Here is a 25,821-nt window from a genome sequence, read left to right as displayed (position 1 = left end):
AGAGAACTCTTTTCTTTTCTGTCAGGTTTCAAAAAAGGAAGGCACAATAAAACTAGATCCAGAGGACAAAAATCTCAAACACAGAGAAAAAGATCAGGGGCTCACCAGTAAGCCTGAGTTGGATGTTCGGACTGAAGATGGGGCTAAGCTGTTCTGTTGTGATGGGTGCGAGCTGCAAAAAAAGACAAAGTTCAGAGTATGCCTCACAAATCATCAAATCCTCTGATACTGACCTGACAACTTATAGTTAATAATCTCACTTGTTGTGCTGAGAGGGTGGGATTGTACTTGGAGGCAGGTCTTCACTGTGCCCCAGAGCACTAAGGGACGTCTGATTGGATGTGGTCAACAAGGAGGTGGGGCCTGAGCCGCTGTCAGTCAAAGTGCCCATGCTGGAGACAGATGCCTGTGTGACTGAATCAGAGGCCGGCTTCACTGCAGAGCCTGCTGCAGCTGTGGGAAAAGAGAAAAAGAGAGAGAGGGGAAAGATTTCTGAAATGTATTCCTACCAAGAGTGATTAGGAAACAAGTGTGTAATCCTGTTTGTGCGTATGTGTGCTGTAAATATCTACAATTATTTCAACAATGCTTTGAAGGGGAAACGAAGAGAATTTAATAGATGCTTACCTTCCACGGCCTGCGTTTGTTGTATTGAACTGTAGCCATTCTGTAAAACCAACAAACAGGGTGAGCTCAAAGGTTGCTATGGAAACAGGCATTTGATCAAAAGAAGTTGAAAGGTGCTGTGATCTTTATTCACCAGAGTAATGGGAAAGTTTATAAAGAACATCAGCTTGCATTATGATTTAAATACATTTACAGAAGGTTCAGGATTTTTTTTTTTTTTTACAAATATTCAGGAGTTGATAGAGATAAAAAGGGGACCCTTCATACATGAGCTCTACAAAAAGGGTGCTGAAACATTCACTTTCTTGATTAAAACTGCAGTTCTCCACATCAACTTTCTGCTTCAGGCTCTTTGAGAGTGCATTTTCCCTTCCTGTGAATCAAAATTTTTCCCCAGTCACAACAAATCATGTTTGCATCAAACCGTGATGAGCAACAAGACAGCTCTGGAGATAGGTAGCTAAAATATCCAAATTGACCCCTTGCAACTGGCTGCAGTGTAAGCCCAAGGGACTGATCTCATTGATTCGGTGCATTTGAAAGAAGATTAAAACATTTAAAGTATGATATGTTAATTTGACCAAAACGTTGATTTACTTTACTATGTTTACATGTCTGGCTCCCACAGCATCTGTCAAAAAATAAAGTTGATAAACCCTGACCTATACTGTGAGCTATTTCACATCAGTGCTGTTGCGGCAGACATATTGAGCCATCACATAGGTCTTAATCAAAATGCCCAATATGTTTAATCACCCTCTCAGTCAGAGCAGCATAACAAGGTTCTGCCATGGAGCTCACAGACTTTGATTTACTGTACTGAACACAGCTCAGTGTCCATGAAGCAAGAGTAAAAGGGAGAAAGTGCTCCAATGCACACAAGACGGGGAAACCCCCCCCCCCAAAAAAACAGGCTTAATTGGATCCACTGTCCTAATGTAGCTATTTTAATCATTTAAGTTTGTGAACAACTATAAATCACTTCCATCATATATGTTATAAATGTAAATGTGCTAATAGTGTTTTTTGAATCGGCAAAAGAAGCTTTTTCTCAAATAACTGAATGACATGTGTAGGGCTGAAACAATTCCTCGAATTATTTGGTTGATTCTAATCAAAAACTTCCTGGAGGCAAATTATCTGCCTCGAGGCTTCGCTTAAATCAGTCCTGTATCCATATACGCCCATACTGTAGCCTGGACATTGCATGGTGTGTTGCACAGCGTGCTGTGGTTCGCACAGACGTCTATTTGTGTGGCACAATGCACTTGTTTTTGCTGTTACTATAACGTAACATGCATAATACGAGGCGTCAAAATTACGAAGGAAGAGAAGTGGATGCAGTGCTGTTACAGTCACGCGTCCTGTGTTTTTATGCATCCACTGGTTGCGGCTTTATGGCAAATATGGCACTACGCCTACACCAGTGAACCTACGCAGATCTCCGAGTTGATCTCGCCTGCATGACTCGCTGCTGTGAGACAGCGCTCAGTTTGTGCCTGCAGACTTCAGGGAATTTCGTAAACTTCTCTGATTGACCCGACAGTTTCACAGAACACTGTCAGGTGTCACGATTCAAGTCCCCCCCCCTTCTGCATGCGCACGTTATACATTTATTTATAAATTATTTAAAATTCAGTGCACTGACGTCTTGATTCCAGCGTATTTTTCAAAAAGTTTCAGCATCCCGAATAATTTAATAAAACTTATATTGATAAGTAAGTGGCTACTTAAACCTGTATATTATCATTATCCTCTCTCTTTCGAGTTTTCATCTTCACCCTCTATCCTGTCCTCCTAAAAAAGGCATAAAAGCCCCAAAATAAACCTAAAGAAATGTTCATACAAATTTCACACATATTGCATCAGTCACAATCCTTTACGTGAACAAGAAATGAATTGAAATGTAATGTATTCAATATAGCTTTGTATTACTGCTTAATTATGGTTCTAATTATTATATGTAGACCATCAAGTAGGGATGTTCACCAGCGTGAACTTTCTGGACTGACTGAGCAGAGTAGCAAATTATTTTAGACCTATACATTTCAGCATCTCTGTGACCCTAAAGTTGTTTTGCTGCTAATTACTGAGTTTTACTCCTAAATATTAGAATCACAGTAATATAGGGGGCTGCATCACAGGCTCTCTCTATCTCTCTCTATATTATGCTCTATCTGGGCTGCATGATGTGATTATAGTACAGCCTGAAACTAGTTGACAGACCCTCACAAAGGGAAAACAATATGGTGGTTAGCATTCTTGTTAGCAGTAACAGATGATCATAATTTGATTAAAACAGAAAAAAAGACATTCAATGTTGCGTTTACAGATGTGGATCCAATAATTAAAGTCCCCAAGAGTCACACAAGCTCCAGACTCGCTGAAAATGCTGCTGCAGGGGATTCACTGGCATCAATGGGAAAGCGCAATGGCTAGCTTCAAGAGAAAAACAAGTAAAAGGCAGTGATTTATGGTTCAAAAGTTATTTAACTTCACAAACTGTGTCACATCTTGTCGAGTACAACAGCGCTGGTCTGGAAGGCATTTTATCGATCACATTCAGAGAAAAACTGTCATGCAGATGCCATTCTTTGCTGCTGCAGTGGCTCCTTTGGTTCTTCTTTGCCACCCTAAAATGGTAGTGCAAGACGAGCTTTCTGGCAGCAAAGAAGAATTGATTTCTGGTTTATAGCGCTAACTGTTAGCATGGCTAAATGGAGCAAAACATAAAGCTAAACGAAACAGTATCAGATCAGAACGTGAACTCATGTACTCGCCGATACCAATACCTGCAGTTTAAGCAGTATCTGATGTATTTCCGATACTGGTATCAGAATCTGAACAACCCTATCAAGAATGAACTGATGACTATATGTTTATTATGCATCATATACACTAACACTGACATTACCTCAGGTCAAATCACAGCAGGCAGGGCCTGTTACATTACGACCTCTAAAGAGTTTACACCGCGATGCCATCCCATGACACACGAGAGTAAGCATGTCTAAATTGTGCATCCTTTAGACAATTTATTTAGGCTATTTGAAAAATTAACCCCACATAATTAGCAGTTCTTATATCCTTTTTACAGCATCTTCAAGCACAGGCAGTGTCTCTACTGGAAACAGACACACACTCTAAAGACATTTATCAAAAACGTCAAATTACACAGCAGATAATTTATGATGGTATTATGACTGAAGCAAAAAAAAAAAAAAGGCTACTTTTATATTCCCTAGAATACCGTATTAACATAAAACAGACTAGTCCTAGTAGGGACATAACCACTAAACTACTTGTGCCCCATATTTGGGTTTTTTAACAGATAACTTAAACAGTGGCACTGGTAAATTTCTGATATTAACCAACGTCCTTTTTTGGGTATGAGGCCTATGGGACAAAGGTGTGGGTCAAGCATGTATGTCAGTCAAGACTTTCCTCAAAGTACATTGATTAAGACAATGTCAACATGAGATGACAAGTTTCAGTGAAAGAGTTTGGCTGATTCTTACCTTTGGCTGCATGTCCTTCTGAGGGGACGAGGACACAGAGGGAGGGTAGCGTCTTGTCTGAGCTGCTCTCTGATCGTACAGATCCATTTGGCTTGAGTTCGAGAGTGATACAGCTGATTCACTGCAGACAAAGACAAGTTTATCTAGGTTTTTAAAGAGCAATTCCTAATTTAAACTTAAATACTGACCATCACAGCGTAAGTTTAAAGCAGTATACGTCACTTAAATCAATAGACCCAGAACTTTAGGAACAAAATTGCAGATAAAGACAAAAGGAAAATAATGAACTGCTTATGTTGTCATTATTATAAATATGAATATGAATAATCTAATAAAATAATTCCTTACAAACAAAACTCTCTCTCTTTCACTCAAAAAGGAAACAATGATAATAATAATAATAATAATGCTGATGAATTTGAGAAAAATTGTAATAAAAAACTAGCCATTAGCCCTATCTCCCAATAGTACAGAATCCTTAAAAAAATTCCTGAATCCAGACGGTGATCCGGATCAGTCCCAAAATCTACTCAGTTTTTCCTTATGCCATTTCTGATATTTCCTGAAAATTTCATCAAAATCCGTCCACAACTTTTTGAGTTATGTTGCTAACAAACGAACAAACCCACCCGATCACATAACTTCCTTGGCAGAGGTAAAAACAGGAAAAGGTAAATTTGTCAGATTTGTGCTGGGCCAAGAAATCACTCCTCATATATTCTGCAGTCTAAATAAAAACACTCCGACATGCATTGTTCACAAGCTTATAGCAAGAATTTATCTTGAAAACAAGATGCCTACTCAAAGATCATCAGGATAAGATGCTGCGTAGAAAAGTTCAAACTTAATATGGTTTCATCTGACCTGAGAAGCGTTTATAATTTGGTTACAGTGTAGTGATTTAAATGTAGGAACATCTCTGCAGAGTTGTAATACGTATGGACTAACCTGCTGGGACTCGTATAGAGACTGTTCTGAACCTGGTTGGCTGGGGTTGTGGATGTGGGGGCGGACTCGTACTCTGGTAGAACTGGCTCTGACCCAAACTGCAGCGCTCCAAACTGAAGATTGAGGCCTGAGATGTCCGTCGAGCCAGGCATCTCTACTGCCATCGCCGGAATCTGAGAGGATTAAAAGCATTTATAGACTTGGCCTGAATAGTTTGAGTCTGTCGGGCTTGAAGAAACAATCCTGAGTCAAGACATAACATCCACACAAAATACCATCATTGTCCACATGACCTTTGATGCATCACTTTCATTAGCTAAAATCAGTTTTTCTTTTTGCATGGTTAAAAAAAAACTGTTACCTTTGTTGTAATAGAGGTCCTCTTCTTCTGCTGTTTTAGTTTGTGTTGCTGCAGAGGAAGAGGACTCTGGGCATCTGAGGAACTAGGGGAAACTTGTTGACCTAGAGAGGGGACTGCTGCCATTTTGGGAAGGGCGGAAGCAGGCGGAGGCACCACATGGGGTGAGGATGTTGTTTGTTGGGGTAAGGAAGAAGACGAGGAGACAGCAGAGGAAGGAGGCAGGCCTTTGTCCTGCAGGAAAACATCCAACATGGACGAGGTTGAGGTGGCGGCCTGGTACGGCTGCCGCTTTGCAAAGGGCGAATGGACTGAAGACTCTGGTTGAGTCTTCATATCTGTGGAAATGGAGGGAGAGAAAAAAGTACTTCATTAATAAATGAACTTGCAAATTTTATCTTAAAAGGAGGATAGTCATAATCAAGTCCAATTAAGAATGAAATTGTTTGAGCAGTTGTTTCTACTCAAATAGATTATGATCTCACCGTATTGTCCCAGTGAGGCCGCACTAGTATCCCAGGATGAAGGCGCTGTGTTAGGAGGTCCGGTCTGGGAGTGCTGGGCGGCCAGCTGGGCCAGTGCCTGTGCCGTTTTATACTGCTCCAGGAACTGAGAGCCAGTGGTCCCTGTGCTCGCTCCTTTAGGCTCCCCCACATCCCCGAAACCCTTGCTCAGCATGCTGACCTGGGGTGTTGACAGACACTATTTTATCACAAAAATGTAAATACTGATGCTACAATGTTGCCATCAACTCCCCAAGTACCATTCATGGTGGGGGATGGGCATTTACAGAAACTTCAATGATCAAGTACTTTCATTACCTCATGAAAGAGTGCTTACCAATTATACATTCATTTTTCACAGAGAAAAATGTCTGTGGTTTGCTGCTCATCAGTACTTCAAATTTTAGTTCTGAACTAAATAACCAGTGACAGCAGAGTAACCAAGGGTTGTTATTTGAATAAATATGAAGAAATTATTGAGTAATGCAGTATCAACAACACGGTCCAAACTATGTATTTGTCCACAGTACAAAAGCTGAGCACTTCTATTTTTACCCTTCATAATAAAAGTCACCCAGTTACCAGGTTGTTAGCCAGAGATTAACTGGAAGTCACAGAGCTCCAAGGTACTCCGTGACAAACCAGCATTACAGTATGATTCCTGGTGTATTAACAGCCACTTTATCAACTCGTCGCAAATGAGCCCTCAATCCTTATGCAATTTCTTCTGCACCTTCTCCACCCTCATAGCTTACGTTAGCCGTGATGATGGCTTGTACTCTGGCTTGACAAACACTCCCTGAAACGTCCTCCTGGGCCTATCTGATGTCATCGAGTTAATCTTCCCTGCTCTGGTATCATCCCAACAGCTTGTGCTAACCAACGCTAGCAAGGCTAGCTGTGAGGTTGCCCATCATGTTTTAAGCTCTTGTGGTTGAAAACAGAATGAATATTTCTGCAGAAGTCCTTTCAGACATCACTTTTCCTGCTGAGGGTTGACATCCTACATGAGTAGACTGTTCTGTTTATGACCTTTGAGCAATGTGGCTCCTGTGATAGTGCAGAGCAGTTAATAAAGTTTTAATTTCAATCACTACTGTCACTTTCCATGATCAGGAAAACTAGATAATTGTGATGAAACAATAACTGTTTTGTCATGTGATAAATATTTCAGTGTTTGTTATATTTTAGCCATAAAACTGGTTCTTTTTGTTTAGTCATTGACATCATACATCATTATTCTTTTATATATAAATACATTTCTAATGTATATATTTTCATTTAAACTGGGTTCCCAGAGTGTCAAGAGCGTTAGAGTCTGATAAATGTATGTGACAGAGGTGAAAAATCAATGTGTGATCATGTTTAATAATCAAAATCTCGATAGCTATCAACATAATTAAGATTTGGCTTTTGGCCATGGTTGAGCAGCCCGACCTAGAGAGTTGCCATAAATGATGTAAAGCAGCTGTTGTTCCAGTCATGGGCTTGCTGTGCAAATACAGCCAAGCCCATGACTGGAGAAGTTATGACCCTGAGCATGTTGTAACTCTGGGTACGGTATCATTTTCTTACTTATCATTTTCTTACCAAGTAAATACAGTTTGGTGAACCCAGAAAGACAGTTGCACATGTAATGTTACATACTTTGAACTTTTGTTGTGTACCTACAATGAAACATCACTCCAGTAAAAAACAAAGAGTGCTTGGGTATTCAGGTACTTGCATTCATCCCTAAACCAAAGGAATGACAAAGTAGTTAGGTGGGAAAAGTTAAGACTTAACCTGAATCAGGACGCTAAAGAAACACAGATTGGGTTCATATATGCAAGATTACACAAAGGCTCACCATGCTGTGCTGGCTGTACGGGGTGCTTGAGGAGGTTTGGGAGAGGGGTCCCCCTTGCTTGGAATTGCTGAAAACCAGTGATTGGGACAGGGAGGGAGGCTGGGTGGCCTCCATGGGGGGATTTTCTGTCTCTGAGGAGGAGGACGGGGGAGTCTTTCCCAGGAGCACCGCAAGGTCAATCCTAAATCAAGGAGAGGATTAAATATTAACCATTAAAGTACACAAGATCAACTTTGAGTTTTTCCAATACGTATAAAGCTGCATATTTCAAGATTGAAACAACTGACTGTTCCCTTTCTCAGTAAAACTGCAGATAATTTCCATATTGTCTAGGACACTCTAGGAATAAAAATCCCAAAGGAATCTTCCTACATGATGTCTTCATGTTTGTTGTTTTTTTTTTTCCAGCCTGCCAAAACATTGACAGTCAGTTCACTTTCAAACCTTAAGGAAAAAGTCTAATGATGTTTTCCATTTCCTAAAATTCATTCACCTAAGAGATTTCACACTTAACATGTTTACTGACAAGGACCCACATTAGAGCAACAACTTTCTGATAGCACTATTTTTTTTTACCTGATCTGACAACCAAACAGCCACTGCACCAGAAGTGCAAGAACAGAAAAATAAGGAAATTTCATTATTTTGGAAGCTCAGTTAAAGCCTTGACAGAAAAGATGCTTTTGTTTGCAAAACCCTGCTGTTTTGCCCCTCTTCTCATTATTATGTTACTAGTTCCAAGTACACTCAAGAGACTACCTCATTTAATTGAAAGGCATGAAATCTTCTTTGGTAGTGGACTCCAATATCCCTGCCTACAACTATCCAGAGCCAATCCACATGAAATAACCCCAGTGTGGAACGCGTTAGGATACACAGCATGATATGAGCTAATAAATAAGTACCCCACCTTTGTCCTTTGGTGATGGTGACATTCTCTTGAGGCATAGGCATGGGCATAGTTGCAACACTGGAAGCTGTGAATATCTTGGTCTCTGAAAGCTGCAGAGGAAATAGCAGACAGAAATTCTAGTCTGAGAAACAAAGTAAACATGTACATCTAAAATGAACGAGTTGTTCCTTAGTGAAACTGTGCCTAAATCTATTTTGACATATTTTCTTTAGAAGTGCTCCTATAATGTTAAATTTAGAGCTACAGAAGCAGAAAGAGGTGAAGTCCAGACAACACTCACATCCTCATTCCAGTCCTCAGTGCCCCACTCCTCTGTGGCAGTCCTCCAGGCGCCTACAAGTCAAAGAGAAACTGTTCAATACTTTGGAGATGGGCAGAGAGCTTCAAACAGAATATTGGATGTAAAAAGAAAAACAGCAGAGAAGTAAAGACAAGCTTACCAGGAGCAGAGTCAAACTTGGGTGGGTAATTTGTTCCCTCTCCTGCAGAATACTCCAACCCTAGAGACAAAGCGAGACTTCAGAGAAGAACACAAAATAACTAGGATTTGGCTATTTGTAAAAAATATGCATGGTTGATGATAAGCTTCTGCTGGGTGGAACAAAACAAACGTATTTAAACGTAATAAAACAGCCTCCATCTTTAATACAGGATTCTAAGCATGATTTTACAACAGTTTGGAAGCTAAACAGATGCCTCCATGATCAGATTAAACTTCTTTTATTGGAGGGCAACCTTTGTTAATAAATTCACTTACTTGCTCCCTCCTCCATCTCTACGCTTCCTGTGTTGTTCCAGGTGCTGCCCCCACTGTAGTTTTCTTCTGTCTGGGCTGGCTCCGCATAGTCAGCGGGGTTGAATGTTCTGGAAAAAGAGAGCAAAAAAGGTAAATGAGCTGACCGTGGCTTTTTATTCAGTTGTCCAGAACTGTACCAGAATTTAACACAACACCACATCAATAACTGTCCTGATGCCACAGGAACTAAAGTGTAAACCTTGGGGCACAATGTTAAGTAGTTCCTAATTTAACACCAAATGATGCAGGCAAACTCATGTTTACTACCAAACACAAAACAATTCACACAGTTTCTATTCTGCTGTTACCACCTCTGCTCTCTGTCTGTAAGAGACATGAAATGTCTTTATTGGGATTTTCAACACAGGCACAAAACTCATAAAAATATTATAAATTCTGAAGATGAGCTCATCGATGAGCACAAATGGACAATTTTTTCATCCTGAGTTTCCTCACAATTTTCTGTGCCAGCATCCTCTTTAGATTTCCATGTAATGTCATGGTGTGCAAAGCAGTGAGTAAGTAAAAAAAAAAAATGACCCAAAGGCAGTCAGAGGTGATGATGAAATTTTTATCATGCAACTGGTAAACAACCAGTACGATTCACTGTGTAGGTAATGAGGCCATTTTCTCCTCTTTTGCTCATAGCTATGCCCTTCTCACTCATTCAGTGATACTATGAATCTCATATTATATGTAGCATTGATGTGAGGCCAAAAGCTGGCATCAAAAGTCATAAGCTGCAAGGTTCACTCATAAACAGCAAGTCAGGAAGATTTCAGGAGCCTGTTCTAAAACTTCCAGAACTGCGTGTATGAAAAAGGCTTATGGGATGCAAAAAGGACTCAGACTACAGTAAGTAGTGCATACTCACATGCATAGTTCAGCTGAGCAACACACATGCCTCAATTAGGCCTTTATACTGGACTATCCTTGTCCCAGTGTTTAATAATTGATGGGAGCATGTCCACCTCTGCTACAGTACATTAAAAAAAATGGCCCCTTTTAACCAAAAACTAGGGACCTTCTTCCTCCTAACCTTGCAAAGAAGCTGGCAACAAGTTGCAAAAAAGATAGCAATGTGTAAACTGTATATTGAACAATGCAATGCATGCCAACTCTCCAGTGCATGAAGGTTCTCAACAAAAAAGAAAAAGAAATTTAATCTTTCGATAACACATTTTTAAAATGGCACAATACCATTTGATTTCATGTCAACTGATCCGCTGCCCGCTTCTGTGCAGCTGCAGAAAAAAAGGACCAGGTTCAAGCAAAAAGACTAATGAAACACTCTTTAACGAGAAGCAAGCTAATAAGACGTGACAAGTTGGACTCCAAAAGTAAGGTTAATGGATATGAGGTGGATGCAGAGGGGAACGTGACGGATTTGCAGAGGTGACAGAGCCAAAGGTGCCTAAAAAAAGGTTAAACAAAGAGGTGAAGACTAGTAATCAGGCTGAACAGCTGATGGACAGACACTTAAATCTCTTGGTGTGAAACAGTTAGCTGTGTTGACAGAAATTAACTTGTTTTCAGCAAATGAACCTCATGATAAACCCGGAGACAAAAAATGTTCTCCCAGTTTACATAAAACATCTTCATGGGATGAACTTCAACAACGATCATGGTTATTTATCCTCAGGAGAACTTCAGAGTCAAAGCCTAGCATGGAAACTGTGCAGAATGCCAAGTTTCAAGAATCAACTCATCTCCAACTGCATTATCTAGTTGTGAAGTTCAATTTTGTACAACTTCTGCTGGACTAGCATCTTAAAACACAATTCTGATGTGAATTTTAATGTTTAAAGCACCTTTGAGTTAGAATATGACTGAAAGTCTGTAGGTTTTTAAAAACCTTTTACTGCTCAATGCTACCATCATTAAAATAATTGAAAATGTTTCATTAACTGAAGAAACTCTGGCACTGCTGTTACATGATAGAAAAAAATAATACTTTAAAGTTAAGTAATTGGGGCTGTGGTAGGAAGGCATAAAAGAAAGGATAAGAGACTGAATTTTTATAGTCCCAACATGAAAATACAAAGGTTTAAGCCTTTAATTCTTTTTTTTTTTTTTTTTGGTTCCTTTAAAGACTCTTTCCTGGGACTGCACGTCTCATATTAGCCCAACACTCCAGTGTTTGCTGAGAAAATAAGACCTATGTAACCTAGCAACATGATGAAGTACGGCACTTTTCTTTTGAGTCAAGCCAAGCCAAGCAGCTTCTCTAACATCCTTCATGTGAGCGCATTTACCGCATATGCAAACAGATTTGACATCATATTTTAGGAAGCTAGCATCTACTTATAGAATGAGAGATAATATATTCTGTCATGATAATATCTTACATATTTTTTTAAATGGCTCTAAAAGGCTCCCTACAAAAGGGAAGAGCAACAAACACACCACAGGCAATGCACTCACCTCTCACCCTCTGCAATATCAAATTTGGACTCCTCATTAATCTGTCTTCAGAGGAAAAATAGGCAAAAATTACAAGATTCAGATTTGAGTGTAAAAATTGTTTTCAAAACAGCAATCAAGAACAACAGCATGAGAAAAATGCAATCAGTCTGCCTGTACCAGTTCTGTAACCTTTTATAATTGTCAGTCGCTGTGATGCAAGGAAAGCCGGTGTGCTTTTAGCCATGTGGCTAAATAAAACAATGCAGCCATGAACCCAAACACTGCTTTAGACACAGAAATATTTCCATCAATGCTGGATAGGAATGTATCATTCATCAATCAAGGTATCCTCCACTGAAAGAAACTCAATCAGTGCTTTTTATCAGGGTCAAAAGTGACAAACACTTCAGATACACAACTCAGAACAGATTATTTTCCGCAAATTATCCAAAAGAACTCAAATATTAAAGTGACGAATAGGGTTGGGTATCGTTTGGGATTTTTCCAATACCCGTGCTAAATCGATACTTTTAAAAAGGTACCGGTACCTAACCTGACACGCCAAATGGATTTGTTTCACACATCTATCGGGAAAACCTTCAATCATAAGCATTTGGGAAAGGGCAGAGGATTTGAAAAAACCCAGAGGGTAATTGGATAACCGTTGTCTGTCACATCTTTACTGGCCAATCAGGGCAACAAAACACATGACGTAGCCGCGACCGAGGTGAGTGTGCGCAGCTACAGAGGAATGACGTGATTCACGGTGACTGTAGACATGTTAGTAACCAACTTTTGTCATTTTTGAAAAGAAAATAACTCACTGCTGTTCTGATAAAACTGGCACTTAAGCAGCATCCACACTAACCTCTCCTGCCATGATTGCACCGGCCTCTTGTTGCTGCTTGCTAACGCCACGACTCCGCTGTGCCTGAAAGTACTACCCATCTACGCTGACTGGTCCTGTCACTTTCTAACCGGACCCAACCAGTTCAGACGGGAGCTTTGCAAGATGGATTTGCCAGTGAGAAACAAGGGAATGGGCGTATCCATCTGCTTTGAAGGTTAACCGGTACCTAAACGGTGCCTGAATCAATACTTTAGGAGGAAAAAACAACAACGGTCAGAGGCACTAAAAATATGTTTTATAATTGCAAATGCATTTCCAATTATAAAATACACTTTGTGAATTCATACAATTAATAAATAAAACCTTACCCAACTCCAATTAATTGTTTTTTTTTTACTAACAACTCCACCCTCTCCACTAAATTTCTGAATGACTTATTTTTTAAGTCTTTTAAATATACTTGTCCTACTAGAACTTGCAAATGTTACTTGGCAATTTTAACTACTTATTTGTTAATACTACTTTCTTCTATTTTATTTTAGTATGTTTTAGGTACGATTAAATCAACAAGTTAAATATAATAATACATGATGATCTGTTGTTTGTGCACACGCAAACTTAATTTTCCTGCTGCACAAATCAGGCCCTTGGCCCCCCAACAAAAAGTGAATGAACACATGTTGTGTGCATATGATTAACAATCAACTGCAGGACAGAGAAGTCCATGATGGGACACAGAGGGCAACAACAGCAGCAACTGAGAATAAAAAGGACTAAACTTTGACCAAAGTAAAAGTGACAACTTTTCATTTCTCCTTCACTGATCTGATCCACAGAGATGCTTCTTCTGTTGTGTGTGTCAATCAAAACATTCCTATTGAGACAGACAAATACGAGAAACAATCTTAGAAAGAACAAGAGGTGGGGTAGCGGAGAACACAGCATAGTCTCCTTCATTAAAGCCCATCGCTCACTATGACCTCTCCCTCCCTATCTCCGCTACAAACATAAACAAATAATAATCCATCCAGATCATCGAAAAGAGGGATTTCTCCAAAACAGAGCCCAAACATAAATATTGTTTTTGCACTTTCAGTGCGGTATGCTGGAGCCAGCACATGTGAATAAATCAGAACACAGAAGAGACCAATGAATAAAAGCCGTCTTGGTACCATAGCTCTAAATAGTTCAGACAAATATCTTTAAAAGTTGCCAATCAGGCATCATATGCACAAAATAATCAGTTTCTACTTCTGGAATCAAAGACTCGTCCAATATTCATCCACTGGCGCTGCGTCAGAAACAACTCATGAAGTAGATAAATACACACATGAGCTGAGCAGAGATATTAATCCAGCAGGAAAAAGAATTCAAGACTTTCCTACTCTGCTGAACTACAGGAATTACTTAGTCCAAAATATTCTGTGCCTTTTGTTTGGACTGGAAGGGTGCATTGAAGTGGTGTGGCACCGAAATCTGTGGTTTGATTCAGCTTGTTAGGCATCAGGTGTGCAGGCACCAGTGCCACGTCAGCACCGGACTTCGGTGCTCATCCCTAGTGGCAAACATATCCCAGAAAAGTAGCACTGTAAGTGAGATATACATAACTGTGTGGCTAGTGAACTAAACAGGCTGCATGGTACTTGAATCTCTTTTATACCAAGTACCATCAGTGAGGGAGGGATGATAAAAGAACAGCAGTTGTGGCAAACACCACAATGGAGGCAATATCCAAATTACTGTATGAGTAACAAACAAAAGAATAACGAAGCTGTATAAGCACATCATTTAAAACCTTGAGTGATATGACAAAATAAAATCAGATTACTCTTCCTTGTAATCAGTCCCAGTACCAAGTGACAAACATCTTCTATCATCATCATTTAACAGGTGATGTACCTCTGGAAACAGATGCAAATATTTAAGTAATTCCAGTAGCTAGTGGTTAGTATTACAAGACTTCAGGAAAGACTTTCCTCTCCATGCAATGTAAACAGTGTGGTTTGGTCAGTTTCACCTCAACAGCAGTGTATGAGGGATGAGAGGTCTACAGGCTGCAGTCATACCCTTGTGCTAAGGTATCAGGAGACAGAGTTGCACCAAGCTCCATTAAATTCTGCATAGTTTTCTTCTACGCATCTCTTTGTCAAACCTCTACCAGACTTTGGTGCACAGTTCTGAAATTTTTACCAAATAGATATCTACCCACATTTGGTGCTTGTCTGATGTTAATTTCAGATCTGAACTCAACATTAACTTGCGGTGATGTATTTCCTGGTCTCACAGGCACACACAAACATGGCCAATTCAAAGAATTGGGTAACATGTGAAGTTACATGCAAAAAGAAAAAAAAAACCACAACCGTTGATGCGTACTTAAAGGTTCAATATTATATTGAGAATTGCTGCAGTCCTGCTGTCCACACCAGTTGTTCTGCTGCATACACCAGAGCCTGTTGATTCGTCATTGGTAAACACACTATGAACGCACCACAAACAGAACCAGAACACTTCCCATGCTCAAGATCCAGACCCTCATGCTATCCAGCCAATGTAACACATCAGACACATAGTAATTAATTTCTCCTCATTAATGGCCTCTCTATATAAAAAAGAGTGAGTAAATATGTCTCTGAAATTCTTGGCACAAAGATGTTTTCTGCATCAATTAACCACTTCCTGTGAAACTAAAAAGTATGATCCTTTTTTTTGGCTGAAACTCAAACTTAAGTAAATATATTGCTTCATTTAATCAATAGTCCTCCAACGCCTCCTAGTTTAAAAACAATCCTCTTTGAGCAGCTTATTCATCTCTAATGAAGTGTGGGACTCATTCCCCTGTGAGCTCAGTATGCACACTGACATTTTTCAGTAGAGTGTATCTGTTAAAGTAAATAATACATGTCCATCATCTTAAATGCTGCTGCACTGGATACATGCATATCTTCTCACTATCATCTTATCAGTAAGTTACCAAATGATCACTCAGAGTAGGCTGTAATGCTGCTTCCTTTGAAACCATGTGTGCTACTTTAAAGCCAAGAATGTTCAAAATGAAACCGAGGCAAAGCTGCTAAACCAGCAGAAAGAAGCAAAGGCAATAAGAGATGTGCTGTGCGCTGCCAGGCAGCTAGCACTGAGGGCTACTGAAAGTGGGAAGCCCTTGAGCAATCAGCTCAACAAACCTATCACAACAAATGAACACTTCAAATCATACTTAAGAAAATCCTCACACGCTACAAATACTATTAAGATTGTAAGATATCTTCAAACCATCACAGACACATGGGCCATAAACAGTTATGACATTTTTCAAGTCTCTAAGTTTTTGCATGTCCCAACAGAGGTTGCCTAAACTTTGATTACTTTGATGCTTTATAATACCATGTTTAAATATGATCCCTGTTATTTTAATAAATCTATTATAAAGAATGGAAGCTGTGAAAATAAGAGAGTGAGCACTATTAGAGTTTGCCAGCAAATTTTGGTGATAACCGAAAAAATATCCACCCATTATTTCTATGACCAGAAAGCCAACACACCAGCAATGCATAGTGATATCAAAATATTGGTATTGTAAAAACCCTCGTTCTAAGACATGTTTATCAAACTTTTAGAGCCTATGTCCACAGCTGGAGCTTTTAGTGCCGACAGCGCTCACATACTCCCTTTCAGATCACTTCTCATCAGTGCTCTGTGTACTTAATATTTTCAGGTTTTCAATGAAATATCAAGAAAACACAGAAGTGTTGTAGGGGAATCCTGTAGCAGTATTAGCAGCGGCTGCAGACCTGGAAACTTTAACCTTGAAAAGACAATTGACCTATGCTAAGCCGCATCCCTGAGCTCACTCAGACAAACAGAATACGACACGCTGCCCAGGTCAATGGTTATGGTTTTCACTTGCCGGGCTTTATCTCCAACTTTTTGCTACACTGACGAACAGACGTCCGATTGTCAAAGAACTAAAATACAAGCTTGAAAAGATGATATGATGAGCTAACGTAATGGCTGTTCCTTTCACACATGCAGATACCCTGTAACACATAAACAACAACAGTACTTAGCTTCATGTTAGCTATCAGTTAGCCCATTAGTACATGAGCCACAACCATTATCAGCATCTCACGACAGCCAAATAACATCTTTCATAGAAAACCAAAAACCAACATATTATTACAAAAAATAGCTGACCAGCAACCTGTCAATATTGGACACCACATTAAACCTGACATTTAAAATTCATCCTACAGCTCAATTCTAGTCCTCATAAGCTGAGGAATTCAAATGTAACCGCAGTTTATTTAAACATTACATCGTTGCTATTTCTTCCCCGCAACAGAGGTTACTTTCATGGCTACTGCTTTGAGCTGTATTAACCACAATGCCCTGGGCACCACACTAAGCATCGGAGAACTGAGATGGTGCCTTCACCACTAATCCAGAACATCCATCCAGTTCCGCTTCATCTAAGAATTGACCCTAGGTAGATTTTCCCAGAGTTCTAAGTACACTGCATCTTTCTACTGGGCCCAAAGCCACTCTTCTTGTCCTGGCTGCTGCTGCGCTTCAGTCTTTATGTATATTAGCCATGTGCTGCTTCACGTAGATACACAATCCTCCACCTCTATATTAAAGCTCGTGGTAACACATCTTTGGGTAACACAATATAAATAATATGTAATTATTTATTTGGTGAGGGGCATATTTTCCATCTGGACGTTTGGTCTGCCATGTAGTTTTATCCAGAGGAGACCTTCTGTTTTTATTTAGAGAATGGGATAAAATGCAGTTCATTCTCTGTCCTCTCAGAAAACCTTGTGTCAGTGCTATCTTTAGCCCATGTACATCATTTCACCATTTTTCTAAGTTATGACTGGATTAATTTAAATAAAACTGCAGGAAAATCTAAGGCTTTTCTTTGGAGGTCTGCCAGCCAAGTTTCTGAGTGCACTGCGTAGCTGGAAGAAATGTGGTTGGCTTGGAATTGGAGAGCGGGGCTTGAAGAAAGATCAGTTCAGATTGCTTGTTAAAGAACCTGGTATTTAAGTCGCACCCCTTACTGATTTGGATTGGCCAATGAGTGAGAAGTTACAGTCACATGCACCCAGGGTGCCAACAACAAAATACTTGACGATGTTGGTTTTTTGACTGAAAATGAGCTCTGCCAGTGCTGCGGACACGGATCGTAACTCTTTTAGTTTAATTCACATCATGCCTCATGAGATCCTTTTTGTAAAATATTGATTTTTTTCTGTTAGAGTAGCTTTGAAGTGCTTTGTTTTAGTGGGGGAGAAAGCAATATCAGGCCTCTCGGGGGGAAACTGCTCAGCACTTAACTAGAAAAAGCCACATCATGTCACATGCGACACTTTAGCTGATGTCTAAAGATCAATAACTGCAGAGTAATTCGTATCTGATGCGCTGATCATCTAAGGGAGCACATCTATTATGACAACTGAAGCTCGTCTACGACATTTCAAATTAAATCATAATGAAGCAAGTCAGAACTGTCATAACAGTTAGAGAAGTACTTCCTCTGTTATGACACCTATCAGTTAACATGCTAACTCATAAGCTTCTTAATGACAGCACACACAGAAACTCACACACACAGCAAGCCAAGTAAAACTGAATTACGCTGAAGCCCAGGGCCAGAGAGCAGAGTATTGTCAAGTTCACCAAACTGCTCCCTTTTAAGTGGTTTTATTTAGATTTCCCTCAAAACAAAATGTTTAGACACTGTGTACTCTCTGAAGAGGGATATTCAGCCCCCGCTGTTCCATCCCATTGGCTCACACATGTCGTCCCTCTTTTGGATTAAGACTAAACAATAGGCTAGGGTCCTGCTCTCTGGTGACCATGGCAACAGGTAAAAGTGGAACAAAAGGGACTCTAGTTTTGGGCAATGCAGGTGTTCTCTTACCCCATGCCCTGTGCCGAAAATCTGCCTCCTCGCCGTCCAGACACTCCTGTGGACACAAGCAGAGACTGCTTCAGTGTCTTAGTTTGATAACTTTTGTCCCAGTGACGAATTACAGGGATTAAGTCTAGACAAATACAAAGGGTGCCTATTTCCTGATTGTTTTGTATTGATAATTATCTTCACAAATAAATTCAACTAAAGGGGATTACAGTCACTTACCGACAGTTCCTCTCCCTCTGCCTCTTCCCCTTCGGCCTCGCTCAGCACCTCTTCCAGCTACTCCAGCCTTTCCTCCATCTAGGCCGTTCTCCTGACCACGAACTATGGTTAAGAAGAGAACAAAGCATATGAGGCCAACGGCCAATAAAGAGAAAGACAACAACTAGTCTATAGAAATATAGGTGAAATGTTAAAGAGATTTGACAGCATGAGAAGCTTGTAAATCTAAATGAAGATTAATCTTTTTCTCTATCCCATTTAAGATGACAGAGTTGACATCAAATAATCTTTCATATAAAAAGCAACTGAACTGATGATTACTGCTGCATTTTAAGAGACAGGATAGAATCCTAAACTCTTGTAAAAGCTCTCAATAGCACATTTTAGCTGAGCAATGGAGGCATCTACAGAGCCGACCTCTGTCATGGTGATCTATGCTTTCAAACCAACATGCTTTTATTTACAATGCATTAATTCTTCACATTTTCTAACAGATAGTACCACAATGTTCATGCAAGCTTTGGTTAAATTTAAATTATACTCTTTCTTCTGCAACTGAAGTTAAAATGTCTCTTACAGTTGACCTACCAGGGCAGTTTTAGTCTAGAGGCACTGTGTAAGTATGGCCTTATCTTACTGCTGTACAGGGTGTTTTTATTTGGATAAGATGTGTCAACATTTTGAGCAGAGGAATGATCTTATGTAACAGGTCAAAAAGATCAACTGCCAAGATAATAGCCTGAGATAAAAGTCTGACAGTGTCACAAATTGAGGATGACCATCTCACGATGTGACTGCTGCAATGACCTATGTCAATTAACCAACCAACAGGAACGTGGAAAGAAACGATATAGGAATAAACGCAGCACTAGTACTAACAAACAAACAAGTTTATATTAGAATGGAGACAATGCCAAAAGGCAGAAGTTTGTGGGATTCACAGAGAGGAAAATCTTGATCTCAGACTTTTTTCTAAACATTTGACTGACACAATTACAACGGCTCTGTTGAGCTTTGCTTCATTATTTACCACGGTACTGGGGGCATATATGGATGACGCACACCAATTCGATGCACACTGGTTAAGTTTATATCTTGCAAATTGGTGTACATCGTAGCGTGCAATTCTGCAGCTTTAGTAGGAGTTGTCCTCTTACAATTTACAAACCTCAAACTATATGTTGTATGAGATTCATGCCATACAGTTATGCATACCAGAAAGTTAAAAGATTGCTAAAAAACATAGAGGCATTAGTTTGTACAGTTAAACACACAAGTTCTCAGAGGTTAACTGTAGTCAAAGGGGAAAAACTGCAAGAGTAATATGCATATAACATCACTGACATGCTCTGCAAAAAAAAACCCAGTCATGCTCTGTAAACATTATACCTGAAAAAGATTAGAGGAATAGTTAACACTTACACTCTCTGCCCCTGCTTGCTCCACGGCCTTTGCGTGGAGCTCCACCTCGACGACGTGCGGCATCTTTCTCTCCTGCTTTCTCTCTGTTCTCTTTTCCTTCGTCACCAGTCTCCGCCTGGCTCGTCTCCTTCTGGCCTGACACCCCTTTCTTCTTCCCCACCATTTCCCAAGAGTCCTTAGAAAGAAATGAAGGCAATGTTACTCTGTTGTTTCACTTTTTTTCAAACTAAAATTAATCCAACCTACAAACACCACACTCACATACAAAAAGTGGGTGAATTGTGGTTGGTAACCTACTGGTTTGTTCAAATGTGCTGGTCAGTGAGTGAACAAATCTAAAAATGTGATTTTCTGGTACAAATTTCTGACCATGCGGTTAGTTTATCTGAATACTAATGAGTTTTTCCTTCTTTAGACCTCCCAACTACAATTACATCTTTACAATGCAGGTAGCTGGTAAGTTCTTCTGATGGATGTTTCTGCGAAGAAATATTTCTGACCCGTTTGGTTCCAATTTCCCCAAATGTTAAACGTACATTACATTTATATTAGAAATGTTTTTGTAGATACGAGGGAATTTTTACTAACTTTTAGTATAGAAGTCTGGGGGCCAATAAATACATTTCATATTAAGGAAAGATTATTCAGTGCCATCTAAAGTATTTGCCACCAATAGAAGGTAACACTAACTAATTTGTGGAAAATAACTAAAATAACTAGGGGCGTGCAGATGGTCAAACTGACTATCAAGGGAACTACAAAAGTCTTGCTTAGTTATGCATCTTTAAACTAATAGTACATGTTTGTTTAGACTCAGAAAAAAAACTCTCTCAATGCTCATATCATCCCAAAACTGTTACAGAGGCCAGCATTTGTCCAAAATCACAGTTATCCAACTCACTGTAGCACTGATTTCTCTAGAATATGCCCCCTGCAGGGCTGAGGCCTCACACAAAGCAGATACTCACAGTGTCTGGGCTACCCTCCAGCAACACGTTAATGGCTCTGTTGACATCCCCATTGCAGTCGTGCAGTGCGATCATAGACTCATCCTGGTCCTTGCCTGTGATGTCAATCAGCTGTAAGAAGAAGGATGGCATGATAAGGCAGAGGTGAATACTACATAGTCACTCTTATTTATTTAAGAGCTCTAATGTAGACTTGAGAGAAAAAGTTTTATTGGGTACATTAAAGAAAAAAAGAGGTAAATGACAGCGTATATGCAACAAGCAGGATTCATCATCTTGGTCATTTAAACAGCTTGAATACAGGGTTATTTCACCATAAGGACTGCAACACTATGCCTTCTACTTAATGTCTTTGAAATCACCACACAATATAAATAAGTAGCGAAAAGATAAACTGTCTTATCAAAAGGTCCTGATGACCTGTTTGTAGAACTTGCTGACCATGGATGTTATTTTAAGGTCCTGCTATAACTTTGACTTAATCATTAATGTTGAAAGACCAAGTATGGTTTAATGCCAGATTCTGTATCACGACACTGTAAACAAATCCACCTCCCAAAGGAGTGAGATTAAAGAGTTGTTGGAAGCGTATAGAAGAGATGAGCTAAGCACTACATTAACTCACACACTGTATGAAACTTCAAAGATTCAATCAATAACCACATGCTGTATTATCCAGAGAGGCAGCTCTGATTTTAAACCTCATAAAAGTAGGAGAAAATGTACCTTAAGCTGCATTAATTGTGTCCCTCATTTAGACTCATACAGTTATGTGATTCTCATCAACACAATGCACTTCATGCTGCATCTCTAACTTTTTGTGGGTATTGACAAACCAAATCTATAAAGCATGACAAAAAGACACACAGTCACATCCTGTGTCTAACACAGGAAAATTAAAGTAGGACAGAAGGATGTGCATTTCACAACTCACCTGTTTGACCTTCTCTTCAAAGTCTGCATCATTGTGGTCTGAAATCATCTGCGCGAGTCGGATCTGCTCTGCGGTAGCCTGTTTAAAATGACAGAGACATCCAATGAATAAAGGCACAAAACTTTTGCCATTTAGACAGGCTCTAGCTCTAACTTTGAAGTAATTTACTGACAAAATTCAACTACCCTGTGCTGGATAACACTTGCAATTCTGATGTAGGGTTAAGGAGCACATAATGCTACAACGTACTCTCCTAAAAACAGTGTCTGAACTGCTGTTTTGCCCATAAATGTGCAAGCTTATCAATATTGAGGCAAATCCCACAATTTATTTGTACTCTTACGTCACATCAAACACTGCCATCACTGGCTACTACAGGTCTTGTTGGTGGAGGCAATCACACGTGTACTATTTGCTGGTCAACTGAAGCTAGGTGTAGACTGTACAATTTTCAGCCGATTCAGAAACGAGTTTTTAGTCACGTCTCACTTGGAAGTCATCCTGATCGTGCGTCTTTGGTGCTTTGTACAGGGGGGACATGACGGCTGACCACAGCCCAACCAGCTGCTCCAAACTGGTCAGATGGATTTCTGTCATGCTTGATATTTTGGTCATACAGCTGCACACGCTCACACAGTGAGAGCAGAACCGCCAGCAGAATTCCAAACTTTGGGGCATTTTTTTCTTTCTTAACTCTTGGACAGGAACTTAAATCACCGTAAAAAAAGGAGGAATGTCTATGATGTGCATCCTTATAATAAAGAAAGCAGGAAACAAGCCCACTTGTGGACCTCGAGCTGACACAAAATATTTGCTATTTAGTATTTGTTATTATTAAGTCTTCTTAAAGGAAACTTCTTTGACAGCCTTCACAGTCCGTCACGACTTCATTTATACAGTGTGAGCATATAAACCTTGCACAATGGTCGTGTGTCAAATGATACAGGTACACAGAGGATTCTGAAACCCCCCTGCGACTGTTATAGAGTCGGCTTGAAACAGCACATTTGTACGCTCAGTTTGATATGAATGACTCAGATATTTGGTGTAGTTCAGAGTAGAGTTGTAATTTGATTGCCTCATCACATGGAGCCATTTTGGACTGCCACACACAAATAAAAAAAACAAAATTTTCCCGTAGGGCTATCAAGAAAACAGAATTTTAAACGTTCATAAAATTCTGGTGAGAATGATATCATTTAATAACAATAAAGACACCAAGGCAACAAAATAAAAGTCTTAGGGACCCTATGTTGATAATCATTTGGCAGACTTTTGCATGCTTTACTGCAAAAGTGTGTTGACAAGGTTTGATGTATTTTGCAATTTGGACAGTGTTCAGGAGCTTTCAGCAAAAAATGTGACTGAAGTTTAAGTCTACCTGAACAGTGAATAAAGACTTATCCATAAACTCATCATATTGTAACTGTATAAATGTTATGGCATATCAATTCAATCCATCTTCAATGTTGGCATGTTTACAACAAAGATTTGTAGCCATTGCATTTTCTTCTAACAGCTTGGTAAACAGTGAGTAATGTTTATTTACATATGCACTGAAGTACAGGAAAGTGAATTAAGGATCTGGGCAGTGTGACAGGTGAAGACAATGAGGGTACCTGAGGCCTTTGCTTGTGCTGTGTCTGGCTCTGTGTCTGGCCCTGTGTCTGCTCCCAGCTGCCCCGGGCTTTGTTCCCGCCCATGGACGTCATCATTTACAGTATATACAAATAACAGTATTTACAAAGGAATAGGACCTAAGAGGAGAGAGAGGGGAAAAAGGTGTTACAGAGCTGTGACAATGACCTACTTCCGACATGTAAATGTCTAACACTTACACTGCACTAAAATACTACTTCCTCAAACTGCCTGACAGCTTATAGCCTGGTGGGGAAACTAGCAGTGGTATCAAGAAGACACCAACTGCTTTGTTGCTAGAAACGCCTGGAAAATGTTGACAAAGGGCCTTTTAAGCCACTTTCTCATGCAAACCGAGCTAGCCAGCGGGTTTGACCAGGAAAGCAAGAGTGCCACGGTGCACTGGATGATGCTGCACTCAAGGCTTTCCAATACATAACATTACCCAACTTATTTACTTCCTCAGAACATTATGCAATGCTTTCTATATTAGATGTATCCAAAAGTCTCGGTGGTGTTTGGTTAACCTATATTACGAAACACCGATGTGTAATCACATAGTCCATGACAGATAAATGTGAATTGTGCTGACGATCAAATGAGAAGACAAAACACATAGATTAGACAGCGAACTACTGTAACATCTCTGTCCTGTTGCAAACTGTTAACCTTGCTATCGACAGCGACTCCTTAATCTTGCACACGTTACGTAAAACCCTGTTTGGACTAGCCCACAAACAAGCCTAAAGCCAGGGCCTGGAGAACATACTGAGCTCTACTAGCCAGCCACATGGTCAAAATGCTAGCCAACTAGCTAATAGTTGAGGGGGAAAGCACCCTGCGCTGAAGTCTCGGTGGGCTTCCGCTTCTCACGGCTTCACCTCATGGCGACAACGAGGCTAACTTTGACTGTCGCTAGCTAACCAGCTAACCAAGTACCGAAAACAGACACACAACGCAGAAGTTGTCAGCGTTGGCTGGCTTACTTTCATAGCCAACAAGTCAATTAGCTAATCAGCTACAGACATGCAGCCAAGCTTTCATGTTCGACCAAACCAAAAACGCCCATACCACTACGTTGCCACTAGTTGTGTGCTAGTTAGCCATGCTAACTTGACGAACCAACGCTGCTCCGAGCAGCTAGCAACATTAGCCAGTTACCGCTAACAACGTTAGCATGTAGCAGATCCAAAAACTGCACCACCACTCTGGACCAAACACAATCACTGCGGCCGCAGTTTGATCTAGAAGCAGGGTTTTCCACATATAAATAACCGAGGCTAAAGGTAGGCCCGCAGGCCCCTAAAATGAAAATAAATAACAGGCGATACTGACCAGAAACCGGCTCAATATTAGACACTGCTACACAACCGACCGACAAGTGGTCTCGTTGTCGACCTTGTAGTCGGATTTAGGACAGGATACAATTCCTGAACCCCAACCTGATACAACTAAATTGGGGAAAATTAACGAACCGACTCGCTGACACAATAAGCGAGAGACTGAATTTACCTGTTTCTTTTCCACTCTGACACCACGGAGAGCTGCGTCACGTGGTTCACAGAGCGCTTCGAGGAAACTGGACCCACAGCATGTGATCACTCACTGAAATAGTTTAATATCTGCAACGTAGTTTCTATGACATGTCAGAGACTGGGACAGAATAATCACATAATAAAAACTAACCGTGAAGAATAGCCGCTGTACGTGAGAGGCTGCATTGTACGAATATAATGATAAATGTATGCGCAACATTACTGTTACAACTAGTGGTGGAGTTATGAACTTGGCAGAATGTAATTACAATAAAGATTCATAAACATGGTACAAATAATGAAATCAGAACAATTAAAATGTTTATAAAGTACAAGAAAACAACTCTGCACTGACAACCAATATAATGCGATATAATATAAAAAACAAACATATCAAACATTGTATTTTCA

The 25,821-nt window shown here is 40.0% G+C and overlaps 1 protein-coding gene across 6 annotated transcripts in view; it reads right to left on the bottom strand.

Moving 5' to 3' along the window:
* ubap2l (ubiquitin associated protein 2-like) overlaps positions 1-25,492 on the bottom strand; it is a 42,301-nt gene extending 16,809 nt beyond the window's left edge. For 2 of the 6 annotated variants that reach the window (XM_041808257.1, XM_041808261.1), the window contains exons 1-20: positions 25,211-25,368; positions 23,857-23,994; positions 22,238-22,315; positions 21,304-21,414; positions 20,336-20,510; positions 18,914-19,015; positions 18,695-18,740; positions 11,937-11,981; positions 9,474-9,580; positions 9,157-9,216; positions 8,997-9,049; positions 8,714-8,805; positions 7,804-7,984; positions 5,937-6,135; positions 5,455-5,789; positions 5,094-5,266; positions 4,146-4,266; positions 628-667; positions 261-453; positions 106-172 (exon numbers count right to left, since the gene is read on the bottom strand). In XM_041808257.1, coding sequence (XP_041664191.1) covers positions 106-172; positions 261-453; positions 628-667; positions 4,146-4,266; positions 5,094-5,266; positions 5,455-5,789; positions 5,937-6,135; positions 7,804-7,984; positions 8,714-8,805; positions 8,997-9,049; positions 9,157-9,216; positions 9,474-9,580; positions 11,937-11,981; positions 18,695-18,740; positions 18,914-19,015; positions 20,336-20,510; positions 21,304-21,414; positions 22,238-22,315; positions 23,857-23,952 — 2,274 coding nt within the window. In that variant the 5' untranslated portion in view covers positions 23,953-23,994; positions 25,211-25,368. The other 4 variants (XM_041808260.1, XM_041808262.1, XM_041808258.1 and 1 more) reach the window with 3 other exon arrangements.
* Between the last annotated feature and the right edge of the window lie 329 nt (positions 25,493-25,821).

The sequence above is a fragment of the Cheilinus undulatus genome, linkage group 16 (genome assembly GCF_018320785.1).
Source record: "Cheilinus undulatus linkage group 16, ASM1832078v1, whole genome shotgun sequence".
Lineage (NCBI taxonomy): Eukaryota > Metazoa > Chordata > Actinopteri > Labriformes > Labridae > Cheilinus > Cheilinus undulatus.
The sequence above is the reverse complement of the archived record's forward strand: the minus strand, read 5'-3'. Positions and strand labels throughout refer to the sequence as shown.